This window comes from Lepidochelys kempii, chromosome 1 (genome assembly GCF_965140285.1).
Source record: "Lepidochelys kempii isolate rLepKem1 chromosome 1, rLepKem1.hap1, whole genome shotgun sequence".
In the NCBI taxonomy this organism is placed as follows: domain Eukaryota; kingdom Metazoa; phylum Chordata; order Testudines; family Cheloniidae; genus Lepidochelys; species Lepidochelys kempii.
The window spans coordinates 9,373,813-9,399,176 of NC_136380.1; the positions used below are offsets into that span (position 1 = coordinate 9,373,813).

Sequence of the window (25,364 nt, forward strand, 5' to 3'; positions counted from 1 at the left end):
GATTAACTGGTGTCTGTGCTTTTCCAATCAGAGGGGGGCTATTTAGTCACCTGCTCTCCAGGGACGCAGGGTGGGGGCTGGCTGCTGAGCTCCTGTCCTCTCCCCCCTTCCAGTGACATCACGGACGAGGACCTGGAGGAGGCTGGGGTGCTGGATCCCAACCACAAGCGCCTCCTGCTGGAGAACCTGCAGAAGCTCAGGAAGTAGCGGGAATCTGCGCCTCCCACACCACCGTGCCCTGGGCGTGCCGCTCTGCGCTGGCTCCTGTTCACGTCCCCCGGCCCACTCCTGCCTCCTCCCACGTAGGGATCTCGGGGGCTTTCACTATGCCTGCACCCCCCTTCCCCCTGGCGGGGAGGGAGGGGACTCGAGGCAGCCACGGGCTGCATCCCCATGGGGGGCCGGGGCAGCGCTCCAGCCTCCCTGCCGCAGCAGCTCCGGGGGACACTGGCTTGATGCTGCGTCTGCAGGGGGGGCACCCCAGAGATGGAGCTGTGGGCGTGGAGTGCAGAGGAGCTGCCTCACGGCGACCCAGATCCTACCTGTCCTCGCCTCCCATGGCTTCCTGGAGGAAGCGGGGCTGAGCCAACCCAGAGCAAGGGGGCGATGGGTGGGAGGAAGGCGGAGAGCCGCACGTGGGCTGAGCGGGGGCCATCCCATAGCTGGGGGATGGAAGTGGGCTAGGCCTCACGGCAGAAGCCCTGGGAGCAGGGCGCTCTGCTGCCTAAGTTATTGCGTATTTATTGAACTAAGGGAAGAAGGTTTGTCTTGTTTCAATGCCAGGCAGCCTGGGCTTGCTCTGGTTTATGCCTCTCCTCCTCCTTTGCACGGACGTTCCCCTTCAGCCGAGCCAGGCCCTTTCCTGCACCCCTGCATCCCATGGTGGGGGCAATGCAGTGGGCAACGCCGGGCAGGGCCTCTCCCCCTTCCCCGGGCACAGGTGCCGCTGGGTTACAGCGCTCAGGTCACCAGGGAGCGGAGACGAGCAACCAGGCTGAGCAAGGGACTGGAGCAATCTACTGGGGGGGCGAGGTTGCAACCGCCCGGAGGGTGGGAAATTGGTGATGGGCGTTGACTAGGGTCAGAGGCTGGAATTAACCTGGGAAGCTTGGCCCAGAGCCAAGGAGGAATTCCCTGCCAGTGCGCTGGATCTAGATGTTGCTTCTTTCCCCATTGGGCTCCTGATAAAACAGCCACCCCCCCCCCCTTCCTGGTTGGCCAGGGAGGGCTGTCTACGTCTGAAACGGTCTCTCCACTAAGTGCCTCTGCCCCAGCGAAGAATTGGAGTGAGGAGGGGGGTCCCTAGGGTCAGCTGGGGAGTAAAGACCATCTCAGCCCTTCTCATTGACTGTGGGAGCCCATGGGGGGGGGCAATGGTCCCTCCACCCACTCCTGAGTCCTCCGTCCTCCTCTGGGCCCCATTATCTCATCTCCTCTCCGGCTGTGACGTAGTTGCCTTTAGTATCCCACAAAAGCACGCCCAGTGTAGACAGGGCCTACGGGCCGCGCCCAAGGTCACAGGGGAAGTCTGGCGGAGCAGGAATTGAACCCAGGTCACCCCCGGCCCAGGCTAGTGCACCCCCCGCTGGCCAATTTTCCCTGGTATCCTTCCTGCCGGCTCAGCCCTGCCCAGCAGACGTCCAGCCAGGCTCCATGCACTGCCTTCTGCTGCCTTATCTTCTAGCTGCTCCTCCCTGGGCATGGGGACCCAAGGATCCTGCCTTCATCTGTGCCCGCTGGTCATGAGAGCAGGGGGCAGTGTTTGTACCCAGCACCTTATTCCCCCCTTGGGTCGGAGACATCTAGGGGGGCAGGGCCTTAGCGCTGCAGTGAGCTAGGGGTTCTTTCCCAGGGAAGCGTGGGAGAACCCGCCTGTCCTTTCTGGGCCCACAGGGGGAACTGTCGGAGGACTGCCCCACTCCGGAGGGTGGCGCGTGGCTGCGTCCACCCTACGGAGGGGTCAGCTGAGTCGCGCTGTAGCTTGTAGCCCTGGCAGGCCAGCCCATGTGCCAGCCAAGGGGCTTGGTGTGGGGGTGGGACTCAAGCGAGGGGCAGCACCCGAGTTACAACGGGAGGTCCCTCTGCAGCGAGGACAAGCCCCGAGTTTGCGTTCTCGCTGCCTGCCTGCACCGCGTTCGTGGTGGGACATTGGGGCAGAGAGCTACAGCCTTGCCCCACGTGCTGCTGTCTGCAGAGCAAGTCCTTCCACTGCCCTCGAGTCTTCACCCACCAGTCTGAGCTGCCAGCAGAGAGCAGGAGAAAGCGGCAGCTGAGACTGGCTACACCAAAGTTGCACCCGTTTAACTGAAAGTCTGATTTCAAACCGGTTTAGTTGAACTAGAGCGAAACCCAGTGTCCGCGCCCTTAATCCAAATTAAACTTGGTTTATATCCATGTAGGTTAGCTTTGACTCCTTCCTGAATTAAGCGAAATGAATAGAAACGGGGCTGCCATCGGCTTAAGAGCACATGCACGGGGTTTTGCTCCAGTTCAATGGGATTGGTTTGAAATCACAACCTGGGTGCAGCGCTGGCCTGTGTCTGCAGCATCCTCGCCTGCTGCTGAGCAAATCCAAAGCGAGTCAGTGACCCCAGCCGCTTCCCTTCAAGCCAGGCAGGACCAAAGTTCTAACGCCAGGGACTGGGCCTCCGGACACCTGGGTTCTTTTCCCCCTTCAGAGGCCAAGGTGCCCAAGGCCCTATTCGGCAGCTCCTCTGTGGGCTAGGGGGAGAGGGAAACTGAGGCTATTTCACAAATGCCTCGAGATTGTAACTGCGAAGGACGCCGTAGCTCTCCCGGTACCATAAGCGGCTCCTTTGCCAAACCCAGCTCTGCCAGTTTCCTTTGGGGCAGTGGAGCTCCGGCACCCGGCCAGCACCCGAGCGTTTATAGGCCCCCGTTAACCAGAGAGCCAGGGTGGGTCTTTCCACCGCCATGGGTAGAAATTGTTCCCTTGTTAGCTTAGCTCACCCCCACCACCGCCCACACAGGCTGCTGGGACGTAACCACATTTCTCAGCAGCCTCCTCCCTGCTATGCGTCGCCTGCTGCTTTAGAAGTAACCTGGGCTCTTGGGCTGCCCCTTGTGGCCGTGAAGAGGTTGGTCTGCAAGGCCCTGGGGTGGATGGAGTTAGGGCAGACCCTACCCTGATCCCTTTGCTACCGAGGACCCGAAGAGGAGCATCATTCTTCTCCCCTCCTTCACCGGCCACTGGAGCCCGCCGCGCGGCTGGGCACGTCAGCCTGGTTGCTGGACACGCAGCGCATCAGCGGCTGCTTGGCTAACTTGTTCCAAGCAGGAATGCAGTCAGTGGGGCACTCGCCCCTGCTCTTTGTCAGGCCTGGGCAACTCTATTGACCCCCCAGCGTGGGCCACGTGAGGCGAGAACCTATGCCCCTCCAGCCCCACCCTCGCTCACTGGAGCTAACCCCGTCTCCGTTAGCTCGTAGCAATGGCAAGCTGCTAATCTCAGGACCAGCCACCCAGCGGGGACCCAAAGGCATTGAGCAAGCATGTGACATTAACACCTGTCTCCTCTAACCCCCCTGGAGCCAGCTGCTCATGGGGTCGATCCTGCAGTCTAAGGCCCGCTGCCCAGGGGTGGCGCAGGGGATCGATACAACCCCCCCCTCTTTGTGGCGAGTTTGAATCCCGCTTGAGGCAGCGGTGGCAGCCAGGAGCTGTTGCTAGATGAGGTTAAGTCGCTAGATGAGGGAAAGCCGTGGCCTCCCTCCTTGACTTTCTCTAGGCCCCTTTCCCTGTTAGCCATCAGGAATATTCCAGGGGATGTGCTAAGTGGAACAGGGAGAGATCAAGCCTCAAGGATGGGCGAAAGGCCAGAGCACATCCAGGGCTAGCGTGACTGGGTTCACAGTTCAGTTTTAAGCACAGTTCTCATTTAAAGACACCAGCTGCCAAGGGGAGCAGCCCTGGCTGTGCCAGCCCCTTAGGCTGGTGCTGAGGGCAGGTCCCTGCTCACCGATTTCCCTTTCCGACCAAAGGGATTGTCACTGTGATTTGGTCCAGTGTAGACCCCCCTTTCGGTGTCAGTGAAACATGGCTTGCTTCTGTCCCTGTGTTAGCACATCTGTCTCTGGGCTAGGATGGACTGGAACCTTGTTCGGAGGCTGTTCTGAGTGACTGGTTTGTGGACGTGGGGCTAGGAGTCGGGAGCCCTGGTTTCTGTTCCCAGCTCTGATGCTGACTTGCTTCCTCGGCGCTTTGGCCCACTCATTTCACTGCTTTGTGCCTCAGTTTCCCCATCTGTAAAATGGAGGCAGTGATGCTCATCCGCTTTTCCGGAGCCGTACACAGGCGAGCACGCATGCCCCAGGAGACTGGGCAGCGTATCCAACCCTTGGAGGACTCTGCTAGATCACTGGGGCCTTTGCCCATCCCAAGGAGAATCTCCGATGCTGATGAAGTGGCTCTCACACAGAAATGAAGGACGTGTTTGGTTTCCAGTGCGGTTTAGCTATCAGGTGCGGGGAGGAGCCGGTGCCCGCGTGGCCTGGCATGCTCTCTGCGCCCCACCTTGTCTCTTTGTTAGTTTGCGAGGCATTTGGTGTGACTTTAATCCTACTAAACTACCGTCGTGTTGTGTTTTTTGTTGTGGTTGAAATCACGAGCTTTTTTTTTAAAAAATGTTTAATTTAATTGTTATTTGAAACTCTCTTCTCATGCTTAGTATTATTTCTCGGGGGAGGCGGGAGACGAGAATTTTACGTGTTAGGATCTGAAGACTTTGCGAGATGTTCACTTTTTATGTCCAGGAGCCTCATGTTCTGAAGCAATAAAAGGGCTTGTTTGCTTAGAAACGGCTACCTGCGTTTTCTCCCTGCCTCAGTCTCAGGCTGGGTCTCTGCTGGGATGGGAGACCCATGTCAGACCCACCCAGCTGCAGCAGAAGTCACGCTGGTGAGTCAGTACGTGGTGCTCTTCCCTTTGATGCTGTACTGACCCAATTCCCTTCCGTGGCGCTGTGTAGGAGGGGAGTGCCAGCATGCAGGTGGTGGGCAAAACCAAAGGCCTCACTACTTCTGCTCTCTAAAGCTCCCACAACACGATAGTGCTCACGTCCTGCTCAAATTCCATCTCGGTAACATCGATCCCGCCTCCCTTAGCTCCCCCTGCAGCCTCAAGTGGATACCCTATTCGCCTTCGTTTCCTGCCCTAAACCGGCAAGCCATGTCGCTGGGCGCTGTTGAACAGCTGCCGTGTTCTGCCCCAGAGACGGCTGCATTGCAGTTTGGGATCTATCAGTGCCAAGGTAGTGACTCGGCAAGTCGGCTTTTTATAAGCCCAGTTTTGAACCCTGCCCTCTCTAACTTCCTCAAAAGGAGATGTTAACACCTGCTGCGACTACGTCCACCAGCTGGTCAGGGAATAGGGGCCGTTGGGTCAGGTTGGGCTTGGAGCTTTTAATGCCCCGTGTCCTGGGATCCAGGGATGCTCTAGAATGGCCGTATTCCAACCACATGGTTTTAAATTCACACCTCTGCACACAGACAGGGACAAGGGGGGATAGATAGGAGAAGGGGTGACAGGCAAGGCCTTGTCTACACTCACCATTTGCTCCGGTTTCAGCCATCGTGGCCAGGCCTGATGTAGACAGGTTGAGCCAGGATTTGCATTAGTTCTTCTTACCTGGTTTCATGCAGAGGCCATCTGTACCAGGTCAAAGCAAATAGTTTCTTAGACCAGTGGTTTTCAAACTGCGGGTCGCGACCCAGTACAGAATGTAAGGCACTGGGTCGCAGCGGCTCTGGCCAGCACCGCCGACCGAGACATTAGAAGTCCCATCAGCAGTGCTGCCTGGCTAAGGCAGGCTAGTCCCTACTTGTTACGACACCACGCTGCGCCCCAGAAGCGGCCAGCAGAGGGTCCGGCTCCTGGGCGAGGAGGCCACGGGGCTCCACGCATTGCCCCCACCCTGAGCACCAGCTCTGCACTCCCATTGGCCAGTTCCCAGCCAATCGGAGCTGGTGAGGCAGTGCCCGCAAGCAAGAGCCGTGCAGAGCCGCTTGCGCACCTCCACCTAGGAGCTGGACCTGCCTTAGCACCTCTGCTGCACTGCTGACTGGAAGCCACCTGAGGTAAGCCCGTGCCCCAACCCCCTACCCCAGCCCTGAGCCCCCCCCAAACCTGGAGCCCCTTCCTGCACCCCAAACCCCTCATCCCTGGCCCGACCCCACAGCCTGCACCCCCAGCCCAGAGCCCTGACCCCATCCTGGATGCCAACCCCCAGCCTGAAGCCCCCTCCCACACCCCAACCCCCTACCCCAGCCCAGAGCTCCCCCCCACCTTGAACCCCTCATTCCTGGCCCCACCCCGCAGCCCTCACCCCCACACTCCATCCCTCTGCCCCAGCCCTGAGGCCCTCCCACACCCCTCATCTCCAGCTCCATTAGGTCACGGGCATCAAGAATTTTCTTCATCTGGGTCGCCAGAAAAGAAGTTTGAAACCCACTGTCTTAGGTACGTCTATACGGTGATTAAACACCCGTGGCTGGCCCATGTCAGCTGACCCGAGCCAGCCGTGGGTAATTGCCATGTAGACGTACCCTGAGTGAAGGTTGACCTGGGGGGTTTGCACTGGTGGAGTTGCACCCCTGGCTGGCCCACCCATGGTCAGAAATCCCCAGAGTAGACAAGGCCTAGGAAGAGGAAAGCTGCTCGAGGCTGGGGAATCTCTCCCAGGAGAGATGGAAGCCCCATGCTTTGGGGCATCGAAGACTAGATTTGACAAGGTGCTGGTAACTGTGCAGTCAGAAGCCACCGTGCGCTGGGGCTGGGAGCTAGCTGACCGAATGGATCTTTCCCATCTCTGCTGGCTGATGTAAAGCCTGACTCTGCAGCCCTTAGTCACAAGAGATCCTTCTGCAAGGAGTCCCACTGATCACACCTGGATCGACCTTTTCCTCCACCTAATCCCAGACAAAAGCGATCTGTTAATAGAGGGTTTATCAAGCATTTGGGACCCTAGAGCACAGAAGGTGCGGTGGAAACATCAGACTTTCTTCTCCTCGATCTCCTCCCTGGTCAGCTCTGCCTGGGTTATTTACTCACTGTACTCGGAGCCAGCAGTAGCCGGGAGGTCCAGTCGCCATTAAATGCCCTAATCTCGCACTCATGTACGCAGGGCTGACTTGAAGAGCCCCTTTGGAGTCAGAGCAATTTCCCACGAGACTAGGGTACTGGCAGGGCCTTGGCCTGAGTCGCCTTCCTGTGGAGTGCGGAGAGGAGGTCCCTGGGGCACCCCCATCTATTTCTTGCCAGACTGTGGGCCATGTAAACAGAGGAACTTCAGCCCTTCCTAGCTTCAGTTTGGAGGTGCTGAAGGATCCCAGCGTGGAGGGTTCCACATCCCTTAGAGATCTGGCGTACAGGCCGGGGAGCCCCCCCCAGAGAGGGGCCTTTGCTTGCTTCTTGGAATAGGTCAAGATGGCCTTGACTTGGCCTGAGTTGAGCAGGGCCCACGTCTCAGAACATGATGGCTGGAAAGCACCCAACCCAAGTCAGTGAAGAAAGTCCTAGGGGGTCACTAGAGCACAGGGATCTATGGGGGGTGCTGGGTAGGGATAGGCCAGTGGGAGGGTCAGCCCAAGGTTCACGTTACCCAGGGACGGTTGGGCGTGAATGTGTGATAGGCCCCAGTGCTGGAGTCTCCCCAGGCTGCTCCCCCATAGCCAAAGGCTCCACAGCCTATTGGAGACAAGGACATCCTGACCCCCAACCCCGAGGAGCTGGAAACAGCCTCATTCATCCCCAGGCCAAGCACCTCAGGCTCACCCGGCCAGGCCGCTCAGGGACAAGCCCCGCTTAGTCGCTCTCCAGAGCAGTCAGGGCACAGACGGACCCAGCTTTGTAACGGCTCTGCCCGCCCCAGGCTCTGCCGCTCTTCCTTTAACCCGGATGGGGCTGCTCTGCCGAAAGGAGCCGCTCAAGCAAATGCTTCTGGGGGCCGGCATCATGCAAGCGAGGGGTTTCCACCCAGCCCATGGGGTAGGCCACTGCCTCAGTTTCCCCCTCACTGCCTGGGCCGTTGAACTCTCTGACTAAACCAAACCAACCTCCACCCCTTCCAATTGGAGGAGAGTCCACATCTCCCCTCTCAACGGGGTCAAGCCAACACTCTGGGGGCAGGTCTCCCACCACCCTCTGTCAGCAGCTCCTGCCCTGGGCCCCGAAGAAAGAGAAGCAAGTGCCTGGCCCAGTTCTCCAAGTCACATCTCCCCCTCAGGCCCCATTTGTTCCCAGGGTTCACCCTCTCTAGTGACCCCTCCACTAGTTCCAGATTAGAAACAAACTTGGGTCCAGGCTTTTCGTCTCCATCCTCCCATTCCTCATGCAGCTCCTCCCACAACCAGGAGGGGGACAGGAGACTGAGATCAGCTCCCAACAAGCCATGTCTCCTCCCCAGTCCATCTCTGATGAGGGCAAAAGGAGCTCTTTTATATATGACCCCTTTTCCCAGCATGCATTGCTGTCTAATACAACTCCCATCAGTCCTGGGAACTACCAGCCCCAGAATGCCTTGGTTCTGGGCTGAGCTGGGAGCTGGGCCTTAAACAGCCACCCTGTGCTACAGAGCCAAGGGCATTTTCTCAGGAGGTGAGTAGAGGTGTCCCACCTTCCTGGCAAAATTCCAATGTGTAAAATTCCATGTGGCCTCCCTAAAATTCTCCCTTCAGTTCAGTATTCTTCACCACTTCTTGTCCGAAACCACTGTGTTGTGTTGCTGCGTGGCTGGTAAATAGCTGCCCCGTTCCTCCCCAGAGGTGGCTGCATTTCATAGGGCCCACTGTGGTCATCTAACCTGACCTCCTGTATAAAACAGGCCGGAGAACTTCCCCCAAATAATCCCTAGAGCAGATCGTTTAGCAAGGAGGTCAGACTAGATGATCATAATGGTCCCTTCTGACCTTAGTATCTATGAATCTAAAACAGCCAGTGTTGTGGGGGACCAAGTCCAACAGCCGTCTAAGTATATTATGGCAACACTATTACCTTTATCAGCCAAACTTGGATCAAAAAGACATATCCAGTTAGTCTGAGGGGCTCTATTTACCATAACCCCCTGCTGATTGGCATTAATGACATTACCCTCCTTTCATTCTTTGGTAATGGAGTCCTGTTTCAGCCACTCCATTATCTATTTCAGTGGTGAGTGAAGTGATCAGCGCTAAAAAGCTGCAAAAAACCCCTCGATCTTTCAAGCCCACCTCTGCCCATTTTTGGAGTGCTCTCTTGGTGTCTGCGCCCCAGATTGGGAACTGATTTCTCCCCTCGAGAGGAAGAACCCTTCTTTATCATGGCTGCGTGAAGGCTGAGTATGGACAGAGACCGCCCACACACAGCACTCAGCACAATGGGCTCCAGGCATTTAGGGACCGTCCCACTCCTGGAAGGCAGGTCAGGGCACTTATCCCCATTGTACTATTGGGGAAACTGAGGCACAGACCGGGGCCAGGACTTGCCCAGCTCCACAGAGGGAGACCACGTCAGAGCTGGGATTGGAACTCAGAACAGCCTGCTTCACATGCCTAGGCCTGGACTAGCCCTGTGCCAGAGCCAGGACTTGATGCTAGATATAGTCTGAATCCCAAAATAAAAGAATGGCTTAACCTTCTTCTGTCGCCATTTGCAGGGAAGGGTGTCTGCAGAGATCCTTGGGCAGGGCACCAACTGTCCTTGCTATCCCTGGGGTTATGAGTTGTGGCAATTAACATTCCCCATCCCGCATTCCCGCAGCTCTCGAGGCCAAGCTGGGGTTTCCCCTCCACATTACTGCCTCCCACGGCCCCCTTCCTCAAGAGCAGAGACAGCCAATGGCTTCTTCAATAAATTAAGTTTTATTTGGATTAGTATAATTTGCAAATGGGTTCAATAAATTACAGAACAGTTTAAAAAAAAAAAAAACAGTCGTACAGCATCCAATGAGAGGGGACCTCAGCGCCCAAAGGGGCTGCGGAGCTGATCCTGATGGGGATGGCTCAGCCAGCAAGATACCCCATGCCACTTTTAAGGTCTCAAGCATCCCCCTCCTCTGAATAAAGGGCATGATCCTGGCCCCTGTGGCATTAGGGCTATGCCTTCTCCCCTGGCCCCTGCTGCATCCTGTTTGCCTGGCCTCACCGATGTGGCAGAACTTCCAAACCCAGCAGAGGACAATGGAAGAACCCACGAGAGGCACAAAAGCGTGAGTGAGCAATGTCTGTGTAGCTAGTGCTCAATAGCAGGGGGTTGGCCGGTGACCCTTCACCACCCCGATTAGATGGCTCATTGAATTCATGATCTTGACCCTACCAGCTGCGCTTTGGGATGTTCTGGTCATTAAGGACAGAAAGTGATTGGTTCCTCCCAGCAGAGGAGGTGCCCGAAGTCAGCAGAGACCTTTGCGAAGATCTGCAGGGGACCTTAATGACTTTGCTTCTTCCACATTAACGACCCTTTTACTTTCCCCATACGCAGGCACCTCCCTGGCGATGAGGTTCATTACGGGTAGGTTCCTCTCTGAGATACATTCTGCGGGGAGGGAATCCCATAGCTCCTTCACCCCTAGTGCCGGCAGAACGCACAGCAACAGCACGTAACTGGAGAGTGGCTGAATACCTCGTCTTGGTCTGCCGCTCCTGCACCCGAGGCAGGGACGTGCCCTGCTGCCGAACCCACAACTGGCATTACTCCCCCCCCCCCCCCGGTGCTAGGAACCCCTGCGGTGGGCATCGGTGCCAATGGCCACGGGCCGTGCGTGATGCTCAGGAGTTTGCCGGGCAATGGAAGGTAGATTTGTGGGGGTGTCCATGGGGACAGGCTCCGGCTGTAACCACAAATGGAACTGATCCGGCACCCGCCATCTCTGTGAAGAGCACACACAAACACACAGACACACCCCCTAGCTCACGCAGCTATTCTAACCTCAGCAGGGCCACACCGGACCAATCCTCTGCCAACACCTGCCTGAAGCCAGAGGCTTTGTGACAAGACCTGGGCAGTCTCTAGCGTCCCCTCTGACCCATTTCCTCCCTCCGCAGGCGTCTGCTCTGTGACAACGGGTGCCGACTACAGCATGGGCTGGGATGCCCAGCACGGGCACCGAGTCCTACAGTATTCCAGTGGGGGTTGGGCACCTCACTGCATGAGGCATCTTTGGAACTCCCAGCTACGGTGGCTGGGCGTGCTGCGACTGTGAGTTCTGGGCCTGCAATAGACATTCAGGGATTGGTCCCTTTTGAGCTCTGGTTAGACCCCAACTCTGCGCCTCCCTCGGCAGCTCTTAGGCCTTCCCAAGCTCCTAGATGTTCAATCTTGTTAATATTGCCCATGGTCTGCTTCCGGAACAGTCTGCAGCTGGCAAGACCACGCGGCTCCCTCTGCCCTCACCCAACGAACGAGGGGCACGAGTCACGTCTCTCTCTACAGGCGTCTTTGAAAACCAGAGGCCCGAGCCCGGCAGCACAGAAGCCGTCTGGGCGTTAACGTCAGTGTCTGAGGTGTCTGCGCTTTGCAGCCATTCCTCTTTCGATCGTCCCAGGTCAACAGGGCTGGGCCCGGTCAGAGACCTTCAAGAGACACCCCGGTGGTGCAGGTGCGTGGGCTGGGGGAGTCCTTCTGGTGGAGTCAGGGCCAAACCATGCCTCAGCCTGGTGGCTGGGCGAGATGCTGTGCTGCGGGGTTGGGGGGGTCAGTCAACGCCCCGACACGGTGTCCGAGGCAAGGGGCTCCCCGTGACCCTGCATGCTAGTGAGCAGTGCTGGCAGCTGGAGCTGTCGTCATCCAGGGAAGAGGCAAAACCATGCATGGCCCATGGCCCTTATCTCTGCCAGAAAGTCACCAATCCTGGGGTCCTTGCCCACCTCGAGCGTGACATCATCCCACCTCCCTCAAATGCCCCCGCGGCTCCACTTCCACGCCGCATTCGTCTCCACGTCCAGGAGCAGTGACAACAGGGGGACGGTGTCTGAGTGGCGGGCGCCAGGGTGCCTCTGTGCACAGTCTGTGAAATGCTTTGCGATCCGGTGGGATGAGGGGTCCTAAACAAACATATTGGCCTGGTTTCCTTTCTGCACCTGGGGAGCACGGTCCAGCTGTCCCTGCTGGCTCTCTGGGGTCCTTGTGGCAGCAGAGTCCAGGACAGTGGATCCAGGCACTGCTAGCAACGGTCTGAAGTCAGCCCCCCGCCATGCCTGTGTCGTTCTGCTCCTCGCTCACCCAGCGAGCTACATGCCGACACAGGGTCGGCCGGCCTGCCCAGCCCCACCATAAAGTGCTTTCTTCCCTCCTTCCACTGCTGGGCAATGTCTCGACTGAAATTCAACACTGAGCAATAAAAGAAACGATGAGCGTTGGCCACAGCCGAAAGAAAGTGCCTCGTGGCCTCAAACCTGCCCTCTACTGGATGGAGAAGGAGTCGCAAGGATCCAGCTAATGCGTGTTCGTTTGGCTTGACGGAGAAAGCAGTCCAGTGCCATGGGGCGCTGGCTGCCCGCTGCGGTATTTTCAATCACAGTGTTACGTCCTAGGAGTCAGTGGGGAAGAGCATCGCCTCGGATAGTTTTTCAAAATGGCCGCCCCCTCCAGTCTGGGGCTAAGCGCGAGGGTGCTAGGGCCTTCCACTAGTGGGCCCCAAAGAGCCAGGCCTGGGGGTCCCCAAAAACAGTCGGCTGGGTTCAGAAGGGGCTACACATGGTGCCCATCCACATCTCCCCATGGTGAGGCGGAGTTGGTGCTGAACTTACACCAGGTTTCCAGCTGGAGCGGACAGAGGAGCCCTGCTACCTCTCAGGATGGGGATCAAGGTGAATGGACGACGTGGGGGAGAGAAGCTGGCTGTTTCTGACCAGGGACTGTCCGATCACAGCTTTCCACTACACCCACCTGCATCCCTAGGACTACGCAGGGCTGTTACACCCCTTCCTTGGTTCCTTAAGGGCTCATGGGAAGCTGGAGAAACGCTCTCTCTGCTTTGTCCCTGACTGCATCTGACCCAAGAGATGGCTAGCGTCGGCCTCCAGCCAAACAGGGCCACGAAACGCCCTCCCACGCCTGCCCCACCCGTGGCTAACGGCTCAGTGGCACACTAGGGAAGGCTCCCCGCTTCTCAGCAGAAGGATTAACTGCCCTCCACGCCCCCACTTCCCTGGGCTGCTGGCCGTTGGGGTACCCCCCGTCCCTAGGTATAGCGACCTACGTACAGACATTTAAAAGGAGGTAAAGCCTGGCCTGGTCCGGAGACCACTGCACACCTAGGGGACCCTGGCATCCCAGGAGCTTAAAAAGGAGACCACTCTTCCAGTGCGATCTAAGCACCCCAGGAGAACCGCGGTGGCAGCAAAAGGTGATGTTTCTTAGACAGAGGCCAGTGCACGTTGTGGGGGTATGGGGGGGGGCAGCTCCCCCCGTAACTGATCCACCGGACAGCTGTTCTACCGGAGGTGAGTGCCTGGCCAGCCGCACTGGTCCCCGCTCCGTGGGAAGCTGCTCGGTACTTGCTAAGCCAACCTCATGGCTGGGTGAGGTCGACCTCCCTAGGGATGTGTGGGGTGAGGGGCAGTTTGCTGCGGCGGGTGCATCATTTGTCCTCTTGGGTGGTGCTAGAAGCAATGGTGGGCTGCAGGCGTGGCTCAGCTGGGTGTCTGTTTCAGTGCTTCCCTCCAGCCTGGGAGAATCGGGGCCTTCCTGGAGGCCTGGGGGGGGGTCTACCCGGCGCTGCGGACAGAGAGAGGAACCTTGGAGACTACTAGCTAGGGAAGGGGGCGGAGGGGGGGAGATATTTGATGTCGCACACAATGGCACACGAAGGAGTTGGCAATGTTTGTTTGGCGCGGTCCGTTCCCGGTCATTAGAACAGGTTTGTCTTGAGGGCGTTGGGCTTCCTGTGGAAGGAGGAGAGGACGCCGGAGAAAGGTCCTGGCATGGCCTCGGCCGGCTGCCACGCCTTCAGGAGCTCCGCCGTGTTGGTGGCACCGTTGCTGGTGCTGACCCCTGGCCAGATGGGAGCCTTTAAGGACTGGGCGGCGTGGCTGGGTCCGAGGCCCTGCCCCGTGCCGGGGCTGGGGCTCAGGCTGCTCCCGGGGCTGTTGAGGCTGCCCGTGGTGGGCAGCGAAGCGGTGCTGTCCGGGGTGGGGCTGCAGTTGGACTCCTTGGACTCGTCATCTTCCGAAGAGGAGCGCGGGTCAGATTTCTTGTTGGCCGAGGAGCCGCCATTCACCCCCTTGGCGTTTGCCGCCCGTTCTTGCTTGCGGAACTTGGCACGTCGGTTCTGGAACCAAACCTGGATGGGGTGAGGGGTGGGATGGTGACCAGAAGTGGGAGGGTGGGGAGAGAAAAACCAAGTCAAGCAAGGAAAGAGGGATCCACCCACAACCTAGTCGGCTGTCTCTTGAACGATGGAATGCTTAATGGAATGGAAGGCTTAATAATGATTTCACTTGCACCTCTATGGCACCTTCCATCTGAGGATCTCCATCCAACCGCCTATACAAATCCCCGCTTCTTGATCAGATTTCCCAAAGACAGCAGGGCCCGGATCCTCAAAGGTATTTAAGCACCTAACTCCCATTAACATCACTTGGAGTTAGGTGACCAAATACTGCAGTATATTGAAAACTGTATTAAAATTGTAAGCTGGTATTTTAAATGCTCAGGAAGTTTTCCTGATCCTGCTTGCAGGCTAGGGGGCTCTGCAGGGAAGTGTTCAAGCAGGCCTAGCTAGCAGCAATCCATCCAGAATAAGGTGGGGTGAGTTGCACCTCTGCCTCAGTAAGCAGCCTGCTTTCTCTCTCTCTCTTTCTCTTTGGTTCTTGTGTGTTATCCTTGTGAATTCTAATCCATAAAGCAGTGTTACGTTGCAACCTTCCAGCCAAGGATTTAGGTTTTTCTCTAACTGCTCTGTGTGCGTGCCGTGAACACAACAAATGCCTTTCAGGATCTGGGGGCTAGGTTAACGGAGGTGTTCAGTGCATCTCAGGAAGGGACCGGCCACTTTTGGTCTCGAAAGCACCATGTGACACAATAGGGATAGATGGTCATTGATGGTGCTGATGGGCATTTCATTCAATGCTGTCTTCTCTGGGGTGGGCTATGCATTGCGGGTTGAGTTTAAAGGAGGGGTTTGAGTGGAGATTGGGTGGTTGTTGGCTACACCAGGTGATTGTAGTCACTGTAAAATTCTAGTCCTTTTTCTTTAGTGTTGGAAATTTACCAGCCGTTCATTTCATGGACAGGCTGTTGTTTCTTTTATTATTATTATTGGCAGTGTTGCCAACTCTCATGATGTTCACAGAATCACAGAAATGTCAGACAGGAAGGGACCTGGCGAGGTCATCAAGTCCAGCCCCCTGCGCCAAGTAAATCTAGACCACTGGTTCTCAACCTGCAGCCCAGTCAGCCCACAGCTGCGGCCATGTGACATCCTCAGGGCCATATAGGTAGTATATATATTGTGGGCCCACGTAACTCAGAGCGAGCTGCATATGTGGCCCACAATGGCACGTAGATTGAGAACCACTGGTCTAGACTATCCCTGACAGGGGTTTGCCCAACCTGGTCTTACAAACCTCCAATGACGGGGATTCCGCAACCTCCCTTGGAAGCCTGCTCCAGAGATAGGACAACCTGTCTGGCTCTAACGGTTGTTATTAGCTAACCTAAATCTCCCTGGCTGCAGGTTAAGCTGGTTGCGTCTGATTGTACAGTCAGTGGGCATAAAGAACAATTGACCATCGTCTTCTTCATAACAGCCGGTAACGTATTTTCTCCTGGGAGGGGAAATGACTTGTCCCAGTCTCACAATTGCTGTTGTTTTTTCTTAAAGCTCCAGTTCCTGGAGTCAAGAGATTGTGAATCTCAACTTTCTTTGTAATAAGTAAATAAATAAATAAATAAAGGCTTGGAAAGCTCCAAGGCAAATAAGATCCCAATTTAAAAAAAAAAAATCTAATGATTTGGGGGCCTGAGGTCTGATTTGTGAACATTTGTATTGCAATAGTGCCAGGAGACACCCCCCGCCCCCCAGCATGAGCCAGGTGCTGGGTGCACCGATAACAAACGGACGGTCTCTGGCCCGAAAAGCGTATGCTCTGTGCACTCTTGTGGCACAGGGGGCTGGTGAGTTTTCGCTGTGCCCGCCCACGCACTGACGGATTGTACTGGAATGTAGTTATTGGCCCTTTCAGCATGAGCACCGGATTCTCCATGGAATTTCCTGGATTTTTGCCGGCGTTGCTGAGAGCAGAACTGGGCTCCGAGAAATGATTGTTACGGTTACATCAACGAAAAGGCCTTTCCTTCCCCTGCCTTTATTCTTATGTATTAGTACGTTCCAGTAGCACCTGGAGGGCTCAGCCGAGGTCAGGCTCCCTTGTGTACAGCCCCACGCCGAGTCCGTGTTCTGAAGCACCTAGTTCCACTCACTCTCACCCTGTGTAAATCTGGAGTAACCCTGAGTGTGAGGGGAGAATCAAGCCCTTTGTCTCCTGTCTCTGTCCCTGCCTGTCTCTCTTCCCAAGGCCCATTTTGATGCCCACCACTGAAAAACAAAATCTCAATTTACTAGCATCTGCTCCTACTTCCTATATTTCGCCGTGGCTTTTTTCCGTGGCTGGGCTTAGCTGCCTCTGTGTGGCTGTGGCTCCCTCTCGTGGTCGACCCAGGGGCAGATAGGAGATCGACCCAGGGGCTGCTACACACAACCAGCGGCCCCTCCAGATCAAGTGCAAAGGCTGGTGCTAAAGGCCCTGGGTCTGAGCGCTGCAGCCCACCTGGCCGTAGTTTGTGACACAGGGATGTTTGCACAGAGACAGAAGCTTTGCTTCCTCAGCCGTTTGTCTGCTCCTGCTGCTTACACTGCAGCCGCCGGGCTCGGTAATGGTGCAGCCATCTCACAGCGGAGTTACGAGCTCGCACGCAGCCTGCGATGGCTTTGGGTAGGGACTAGAGAGGGCTGTGGCTGAGCCAGCCCCCAGCTCTGGAGCCAGACTGGTTTGGGCCGAGTGAGAAGAGCCTGTTTTCTAAGAGGAGCTGGTGCTTGGTGCAGAGGTTCCCCGCCACACGAGGCGAAGCGGAGCCGCTAGTGAGCAGCCCAGTCAGAGCTCACGGGGCCCACAGCTGGCATGGCCTTTTCTCGGCAGCTAACCCCCGGGGAAATGGGCTGGGTGGGGCTGAATGGCGCTAAGCCGGCATTGCTCCTCCAGGCGGATCAGCCGCATGGCATCTGCGGGTCTGCTGGCCCTAGGATGGGAGACGAGGGCAGGCAGTGATCAGCCAGGCCAGGCCAGGCCTGCTGCTGAGACCCACTGTGATGCCATTGTGCCAGGACAGCCATCGATGCTGGGTGTTTTATGAGAGGGAATTTGCAAGGGGGAGGGTTTAACCCCCTCACATACACACACACACCCGCCCTTCTGGTCCTAATTGGCATCACTCAGCGGAGAGAGCTAGGACAAGGACTGGATGGGCACAGGGACCTGCTGGGACTGTGTAACCAGCTCCTGACGCCTAATTAAAGGTAACGCTAAATGAGGATCCTTAGGGAATAAGCATGAGAGTCAGGAGTCATGGGGTCTTTTCCCAGCTGACCCTGGCTATGTCCCTTGCCCGGCTACTGCCTCAGTTTCCCCATCTGTCCAACATGGATAATGGGCCTTGTCACCTGGGTAAAGGGCTTTGAGTTCAGTGGACGAGGAGTGCTAACCCTAGTCTGGGTGTCTTCTGGCTAGTACTTCGAGGGCACGTAGTGGGGGTGGCCCCTTCGGCACAAAGCCAGGGGCTGCTGCCCAGACACCAGGCCCCTGCACTGTTGGGCCAGCTCCTTTCCCCAGTGCTTCGTTCCCAGAAAACATAAAAGGCAGCTCCTTTGCCCCAGGAGCGACCACTTCCAGAGACGAGCTCCAGATTATCCTGCCTGCCTGTCAGAAGCACCAAGCGAGACAGACCCAGTCCCCACGGTCCCTGCCTTCCAGCCGGTGACAAGCAGTTCTTTCAAGCCCTGCTCACCTATGAGGGAGGAGGCCACCTGCTGAACGGGTCTGAACAGGGCAGGGACCTGCTGTTGTATCAAAACGCAGAGCCCTCGTCTGCGCCAGGCTCTGACGAATGTCTGCTGCCCTGGGATGGCTCAGTACGGGATAATTCGTACGTGGGCTGAGGTCACATTGGATTGATACCCCGAGTGTTCACGGGGCAGGAGCTGAGCCGTGACTTTGGGCCTGATTCAGGAAAGGCTCCGCCTTCAGAAATTCATGGCGTCTAAGGCCGGATGGGACCCCTGTGATCCTGTTGTCTGCTCCCGCATAGGTCCCAGACCAGAGAACCAACCCAGGGATTCTGGCACCAGGCCCACAACTTCTGATGGAGTCAGAGCGTCGCTTTTAGACAAACAGCCAGTCTTGATTTAAAGACGTCAGGGGATGGCGAATCCATCACATCACTAGGCAAGTTGCTCTAACGGTTAATTACCCTCCCAGTGGAAAAACGGTGCACCTATTGCATGTTGCTCAGGAAAGCACTTGCTTAAGGTTAAACGTGCTCTCCTAAACAGGGATATGCTCCTGAACTGGGGCCTTGACCTGCAGGCTACTAACTAGGGATGATTCTCTTCTGGAATCTGGGACCGGGTCTTCACATGTGCTTATGCAGCGCCCGACCCAATGGGGCCCAGATCTGGCCAGCTATCTGGCAGAGCTAAACCCAGGCGTCCTGATCACCAGTCCCTGTGCTGCATAATGCTCCATCTAGTGACACATACAGCCTCAATCCGAGCAGCTGCTTAGTATTTATTCTCATATCCTTGTATTTGGCGTCATTATTTTGACGGGGTTACTGGCCTCCTGAATGGGGGCAAGCAATAGATGGAACAGAGTTTGATTTTAGCAAGGCTTTTGACACAGTCCCACGAGGCAGTCTGGTGAGCAAAGTAGGGAAATGTGGTTTAGATGGAATTATTCGGTGGGTGCACACATGGTTAAAAACCATATCCAAGGCGTAGTTATCAATGGTTTCCTGTCAAACTGGGAGGACGTATCTACTAGGGGGTCTGTCCTGGGTCAGGGGCTATTCAATATTTTCATTAATGACTTGGATAATGGAGTGGAGAGGATGCTTATGAGATCTGTGGATGACACCAAGCTGGGAGGGGTTGTAAGTGCTTTGGAGGACCGGGTTAGAATTCAAACTGACCTCAACACATTGATCTGCAAGCAACCAGATGAAATTCTATAAAGACAAGTGCAAAGTACTACACTTAGGAAGGAAAAATCAAATGCACGACTGCAAAATGGGAAATGACTCGCTAGACAGTACTAGTGCAGAAAAAGAGCGGAGGGTTATTGGAGATCACAAACTGAATATGAGCCAACGATGTGATGCAGGTACAAAAAGGCGGATACCATTTTGGGGCGTGTTAACAGAAGTGTCGTACGTAAGACACATGTCCACTGAAGGTCAGACAAGAAATAATGGACTTTAATCTTCAACCAGGGAGATTTAGGTCAGATATTAGGAATAACTTTGTAACTCTTGAGAGGAGTGAAGCTCTGCAATAGGCTTCCACGGGAGGCTGTGGAATCCCCGTCACTGGAGGTTGGTAAGACCAGGCTGGACAAACTCCGTTAGGGCCGGTCTAGGTTTACTTGGCCCTGCCTCAGCGCAGGGGGATAGATTAGATGACTTCTCAGGATCCCTTCCAACCTGACACGTCTGTGGTTCTATGATTATAAACCCACCTTGGGAGGTAGGGAAATATTATCATTTTACAGGTGGGGAACTGGGGCACAGAGACCCCCCAGTTGAGGAAAGCAATGCGGCAGGTGCTTAACTTCAAGTAGATTTTAAGTCCCAACAAAGTGAATAGGACAGAGGTACCGGCTTAAAATTAAGAAGCTGCTTAAGAGCTTTGTTGAATAGGGGCCCGAAACAAGGGAAGGGTGAAACAATGGTTAGCACACGCAACTGAGCGCTAGGCCTCCTCGATTCTATTCCTGGCATTGCCACTAACTCACTGTGTGAGCCGGACAAGTCACAGTCTTGCTCCTTGCCTCGGTTTCCCCATTTGCACAATGGGGTGATGACACTGTCCTACCTCCCAGGGATGGTGTGAAGCTTGACTCACTAATGTCTGTAAGGCACTTTGAGATCCTTGCATGGAAGGTGCTAGATAAAAGGGTTAGTGCATTTCAGGGAAGAGCTGTGTAATGAATATCAAGCCACATCGTGTCTAACTGGGCTGGGCTGGGCTTACCTGGACCCTGGCTTCAGTGAGGTCGATCTTCAGGGCCAGCTCCTCCCGGGTGTAGATGTCTGGATAGTGAGTCTCAGCAAAGACCCTCTCCAGCTCCTTCAGCTGGGAGCTGGTGAACGTGGTCCTGATCCTTCTCTGCTTTCTCTTCTCATTGATGCCGGAGGGGTCCGAGAAGAACTTGTAGGGAACTGAAGGGGAGAGAGGGGAAGACAGTGGGGGGGGGGAGCTTTACTTAGCAGAAAAACATTAGCGGGTCTGAGAGCAGAGAGTGCAGTTAAAGGGGGAATATGTCTAGAGCTATCTCTAGGTTATAGCTATGGGACAGGAATAGCAAGTCACAAGGGCATTTACAAAGGACTGTATCCAACTCCCACTGGCTTGGGTTCCTAACTCACTTAGGCTATTAGGACACACCCAGCCTTGCTAATTGTAACCCTATCAATAGTGCATTAGCTAACAACTCTTACACTGTTGACTATTGTTTAGTTATTATGCATTTGACTATTAATCTACTTCATATTGTCTATGATGCTGTGCTTTCTATTTTAATAATATTGCAGTTAGGGGTTTCTGTTCAAGTGTTACTGTTGGACTAAGAAGTATTTTACTGTCGACTATTGTTTGATTATGGCGCGGATAAGTACTATTTGGGTTTGATCAGTGATTGCTTTGCCAACTATTGGTTTATAAATAGTAAATATGCGATTAATGGTTACCTCGCTACGATTTTTATGGTGGATCCATTTTTAATTTGTGAATTACTTTAAGACCTAAATATTCCGTTATTATTCTTGTTTGATTGCTCTCTAGGGGCGTATGGAACAGTTATTTGGTTTATTCTTCGTTCATTACTAGTCTATTGTATTTTTGCCTTTCCAAAGATTTCCCTGTCGCTACACCGTCTGATGCTGCATAACTATCCCAGAGGCTTTCTCTGTATGGGAAACATACTCCCGTGATAGTTTGGATCATGACTGCAGCATTTGCATAAGGGAAGACAAATGTCTTTGCTTTGTCGCCCTTGGGAAAGACTCAGAAGGAGCCGTCGGCGTTCAATTCGCCTGCGTCTCTCGGAAATACTCCGAAAGCCCCGCACCAGACTGAGACAGGGGCGAATGGTTTAAATGTCAAAATAGTCTGGTTGAGTGTCCGCCTCGCGAAAGCGACACCAGTGACAGCTGCGACCTGTGTCCACCTTGTGGGAACCCGGGGAGCGTGCCCCGGGACCGGCCCTGCCAAGTCACTGCTAGTCACGGGGCAAAAGAGGGAGCACAGAGAAATACAATGAAATAGGGGGGGAAAGGTGGGAAACTAATTACAATCACCAGCAACTTGGCCCAGAGAGAGAAAAAATGTTTAATACAAGTTCGCTTACTAGGCAAATAGCTTGTTAAATAAAGAGATGATTAGGTAGATAGATAGATAGATAGATAGATAGATAGATATAGATGAGGTGTATGGGGATAGATAGATAGATAGATAGATAGATGAGGTGTTTGGGGATAGATAGATAGATAGATAGATAGATAGATGAGGTGTATGGGGATAGATAGATAGATAGATAGATAGATGAGGTGTATGGGGATAGATAGATAGATAGATAGATAGATAGATGAGGTGTATGGGGATAGATAGATAGATAGATAGATAGATAGATGAGGTGTTTGGGGATAGATAGATAGATAGATAGATAGATGAGGTGTTTGGGGATAGATAGATAGATAGATAGATAGATAGATAGATGAGGTGTATGGGGATAGATAGATAGATAGATAGATAGATAGATGAGGTGTATGGGGATAGATAGATAGATAGATAGATAGATAGATAGATATAGATGAGGTGTATGGGGATAGATAGATAGATAGATAGATGAGGTGTATGGGGATAGATAGATAGATAGATAGATAGATATAGATGAGGTGTATGGGGATAGATAGATAGATAGATAGATAGATATAGATGAGGTGTATGGGGATAGATAGATAGATAGATAGATAGATATAGATGAGGTGTATGGGGATAGATAGATAGATAGATAGATGAGGTGTATGGGGATAGATAGATAGATAGATAGATAGATGAGGTGTATGGGGATAGATAGATAGATAGATAGATAGATGAGGTGTATGGGGATAGATAGATAGATAGATAGATAGATGAGGTGTATGGGGATAGATAGATAGATAGATAGATAGATGAGGTGTATGGGGATAGATAGATAGATAGATAGATAGATAGATGAGGTGTTTGGAGATAGATAGATATAGATGAGGTGTTTGGGGATAGATAGATAGATAGATGAGGTGGATGGGGATGAATAGATTCGATTCGATTCGATTGTATGGGGAGAGAGATTTATCTATATTTATAACGATAAATATCTTTGTTTCTACTGATAAAATATATACGTAGCTATATCTAAATATAGGTCACTGTATAGCTGGATATTGACATGTTACTCTCGCTATCGATGTAGATACGTGTCTCCCTAATCTCTAAGTCTGCACAGCCAGCTCGCTTCGAACCCCGGGCGGATTCTGTGACCATGTGTATTAGGAATTGTACCTAAAACGAGGGTCGGACCTATTTCTACAGGAGGGCGCCGAGGGGTGGGTTTGTCTCTCGGACGGACGTAGCATGAGAAAATCGGGTGGCGAGAGACCCTGCCGCTGTCAGGAGATTTCAATACTTTTGTGAATTACTAACACGGTCCGATCAGTGACAAACTGTCAGGAAACTGAGAGAAAGAGTTGTAAGGCGTGGACTGGAACAGCGTTGGCTTTGCAGTGAGCGCCGGTTTGTTACAGCTGGTCTCAGGCGGGTGCGATCCCTTCCCCAAACCAAACCCAACCCCTCAAGTCTCAAAATTAATAATTTCATAAAAAAATTTCTAGAAGCCATTTCTGCAAATATTAAATTAGATTTCTTGATCTAATCCTCCAGTTGCTGTAACCTGATCACCCATTAATTTGTTTGGCTGTGAACACAGGGATACGGCTCCTTAACTCGATTAGTCGCCAAATCTTATATCTTTATAACTGCATTTTGCAAAATTGGTTTATACCTTTTTGTTTAAAAAAAAAAACACAAACAAAAAACCGGGGGTGGGGTGGGGGGGGAAGAGCCAACCCGATATAAAGAGATCTCGCGGCAGATTGCTGCGCAAAAAGCCCTCAGACCCTCGCCACACTTCTATCGGCTCAAATTTGCCTCGCATCTCAAGATCCTCCGGGTCCCCTGTAGACCCTTCTCTGGCTTGCTAGCACCTGGACATCTCGAGAACTTCCACTGCACCGTGTCCAGCTCCAGTCACACCCTGTCCCTCTCTGGCTTCAGTGTCACCGGGCTCGGGTCTTTACCTGTGGAGTAAGGCGAAGGCTGGTGGTCCCTCAGGGCCCCCAGGGTGCAGTTGGCCGTGCTGAGCGGCGGGCACCCAGGGTTGGTCCCAAAGCTGGTCCGGATGGGGCTGTACTGGAAAGCGTTCGGCTGGCTGCAGGAGCTGAAGTCGGCGTAGGCGGAGGCTTCCATCGCGGCCATGCAGGAGTCGTAGGAGTTGAGGTAGGAGTAATCCATTTTGTACATAGAGGAGGGCACAGGTGGATGGCCGGGGAGCTCGGAGGAGGGAGAGAAGCGAGGGAGGGGTTGGTCTCTGGAGTCCGAGCCGGGGCTCCAGCCTCAGCGCCCCGGGCTCCGGCTGCCACTCGAGCCGCTGCACCCCTCTTCCCAGCGCTTGGTCCTCCTGGCTCGGAAAGTTTTCCCTCGGCCTTTCCTGGATGCCTTGAGACGGTGCCTCTCCGTGCACCCCCGGCTGCCTGCCCCCCTTGGCTCGGAGCTCGCTCCTGCCGACTCGCCGCCCTGTGATATACTTGGCTGGGCCGGGGAGACAATGGGCAAGGCGTCGGTTGCTTTTGCATGACAATATCTCCGGAGTCTATCGGGGGCAGTAGGAACGGGGGGAAGCGCCTCCCACCCCGGTGCATCATTGATTCAGCCCTTAACCCTTTGTGGGTGGCGGGGGGGGGGGGCGGGAGAGGGGGAGGTGTCCTGCTGCTGGAGCCCAGAAACCCCAGCTTGAGTTGGGACGTCTCCGGCCCAAGCAGCAGATCGGATTTTTACAAAAACCCCTCCCCACCCCGCAGCCCCCACCCCACTGCGCCCTGGCTGCGGGGATGGACCCAGCGAAAGGACCTGGCTAAGCGAGCCGGGCCAGCGGTGTGGGGCTCGGGCCGCATGAGCCCGGGTTTTTAGAGCCACAGAGCCGCTCGGACTGGGGTTTCCATGGCTCGCCCAGGGCACGGGTCTTGGGGGACAGGCGGAAGGATCGGGGAGAGCCCCGACTTGCCCAGATCCCTCTGAGAGCTGAGCCAAGGGCTCACACGGAGGCTTTCAAATGCCACAGAGGGGTCACCCCCCCACCCGTCGGGTTTAACACAATCTACAGCCCGTTATTTCCTGCCCAAGCCCCGGAGATAGCACCCGCGGGACTCCCCTTGCGGGTACCAAAGGCCAGTCCCGGGGGTCTCTCTCCCCTCTTGGACCCAACCGCTGCCCCGAACCCGGGTCCAACCCATGAAAACCCAGGAGAGACGTGGCGGGGTTGGAGAGTGTGAGGGAGAGAGAGAGTGAGGCCCCCGCGGATCGTCCCCCTCCAGCCGCACCCAGGCCTGGGACAAGCCTGTTATCCCCCCACCCACCCCACGCAGAGAGCTCAAGGCCCGATCCTCCCAGGGCAATGGGAGATTTCGGACTGGAGGACCTCGGGCATTCAGGATCGGGGCCTTCCGCTGGAAGCCCTTCTCCCCCGGCCAGCTCGAAGTTAACCCCACTCTCCGCTGCTCCAGCCGGGTGGGGAGCCCCGGAGCCCCCTCCCGCCCCTCTGCTGGGCGAAGCCACCCGCGGGGCCCCTCGCACCCCAGGCAGTATTAGAAGCAAAATGCACCCGTCCCAGGTGTGATCCCTGGGGCTGGGGGCTCCTGCCGGGCGCGGCGGGGAAAGATGCTGGCTAGCGCTTCAGTCCTTTCCTTTCCTTTCCTTTCCTTTCCTTTCCTTTTCTTTTCTTTTCTTTTCTTTTCTTTTCTTCCTTCCTTCCTTTATAGCACTTTTCTTTCTTTCTTTCTTTCTT

At 54.8% G+C, this 25,364-nt stretch overlaps 2 protein-coding genes across 3 annotated transcripts in view; one reads left to right on the forward strand and one right to left on the reverse strand.

Annotated features, from left to right (window-relative positions):
- INPPL1 (inositol polyphosphate phosphatase like 1) overlaps positions 1–4,817 on the forward strand; it is a 74,498-nt gene extending 69,681 nt beyond the window's left edge. The window contains exons 28-29 of one of the 2 annotated variants that reach the window (XR_012157509.2): positions 114–302; positions 4,083–4,817. Coding sequence is in view for 1 of the 2 variants with exons in the window: in XM_073333644.2 (XP_073189745.1) it covers positions 114–207 (94 nt within the window). In the remaining variant the exon portion in view is untranslated. Of the gene's footprint in view, positions 1–113 lie in introns of both variants that reach the window. The other variant, XM_073333644.2, reaches the window with a different exon arrangement.
- Positions 4,818–13,843: 9,026 nt separating this feature from the next.
- On the reverse strand, positions 13,844–23,824 carry PHOX2A (paired like homeobox 2A). The gene is made up of 3 exons (XM_073333669.1): positions 23,602–23,824; positions 20,240–20,427; positions 13,844–14,275 (listed from the first exon to the last, which is right to left on the reverse strand). The coding sequence occupies exons 1-3, from the start codon at positions 23,822–23,824 to the stop codon at positions 13,844–13,846; spliced, it is 843 nt and encodes a 280-aa protein (XP_073189770.1).
- Positions 23,825–25,364: the final 1,540 nt, after the last annotated feature.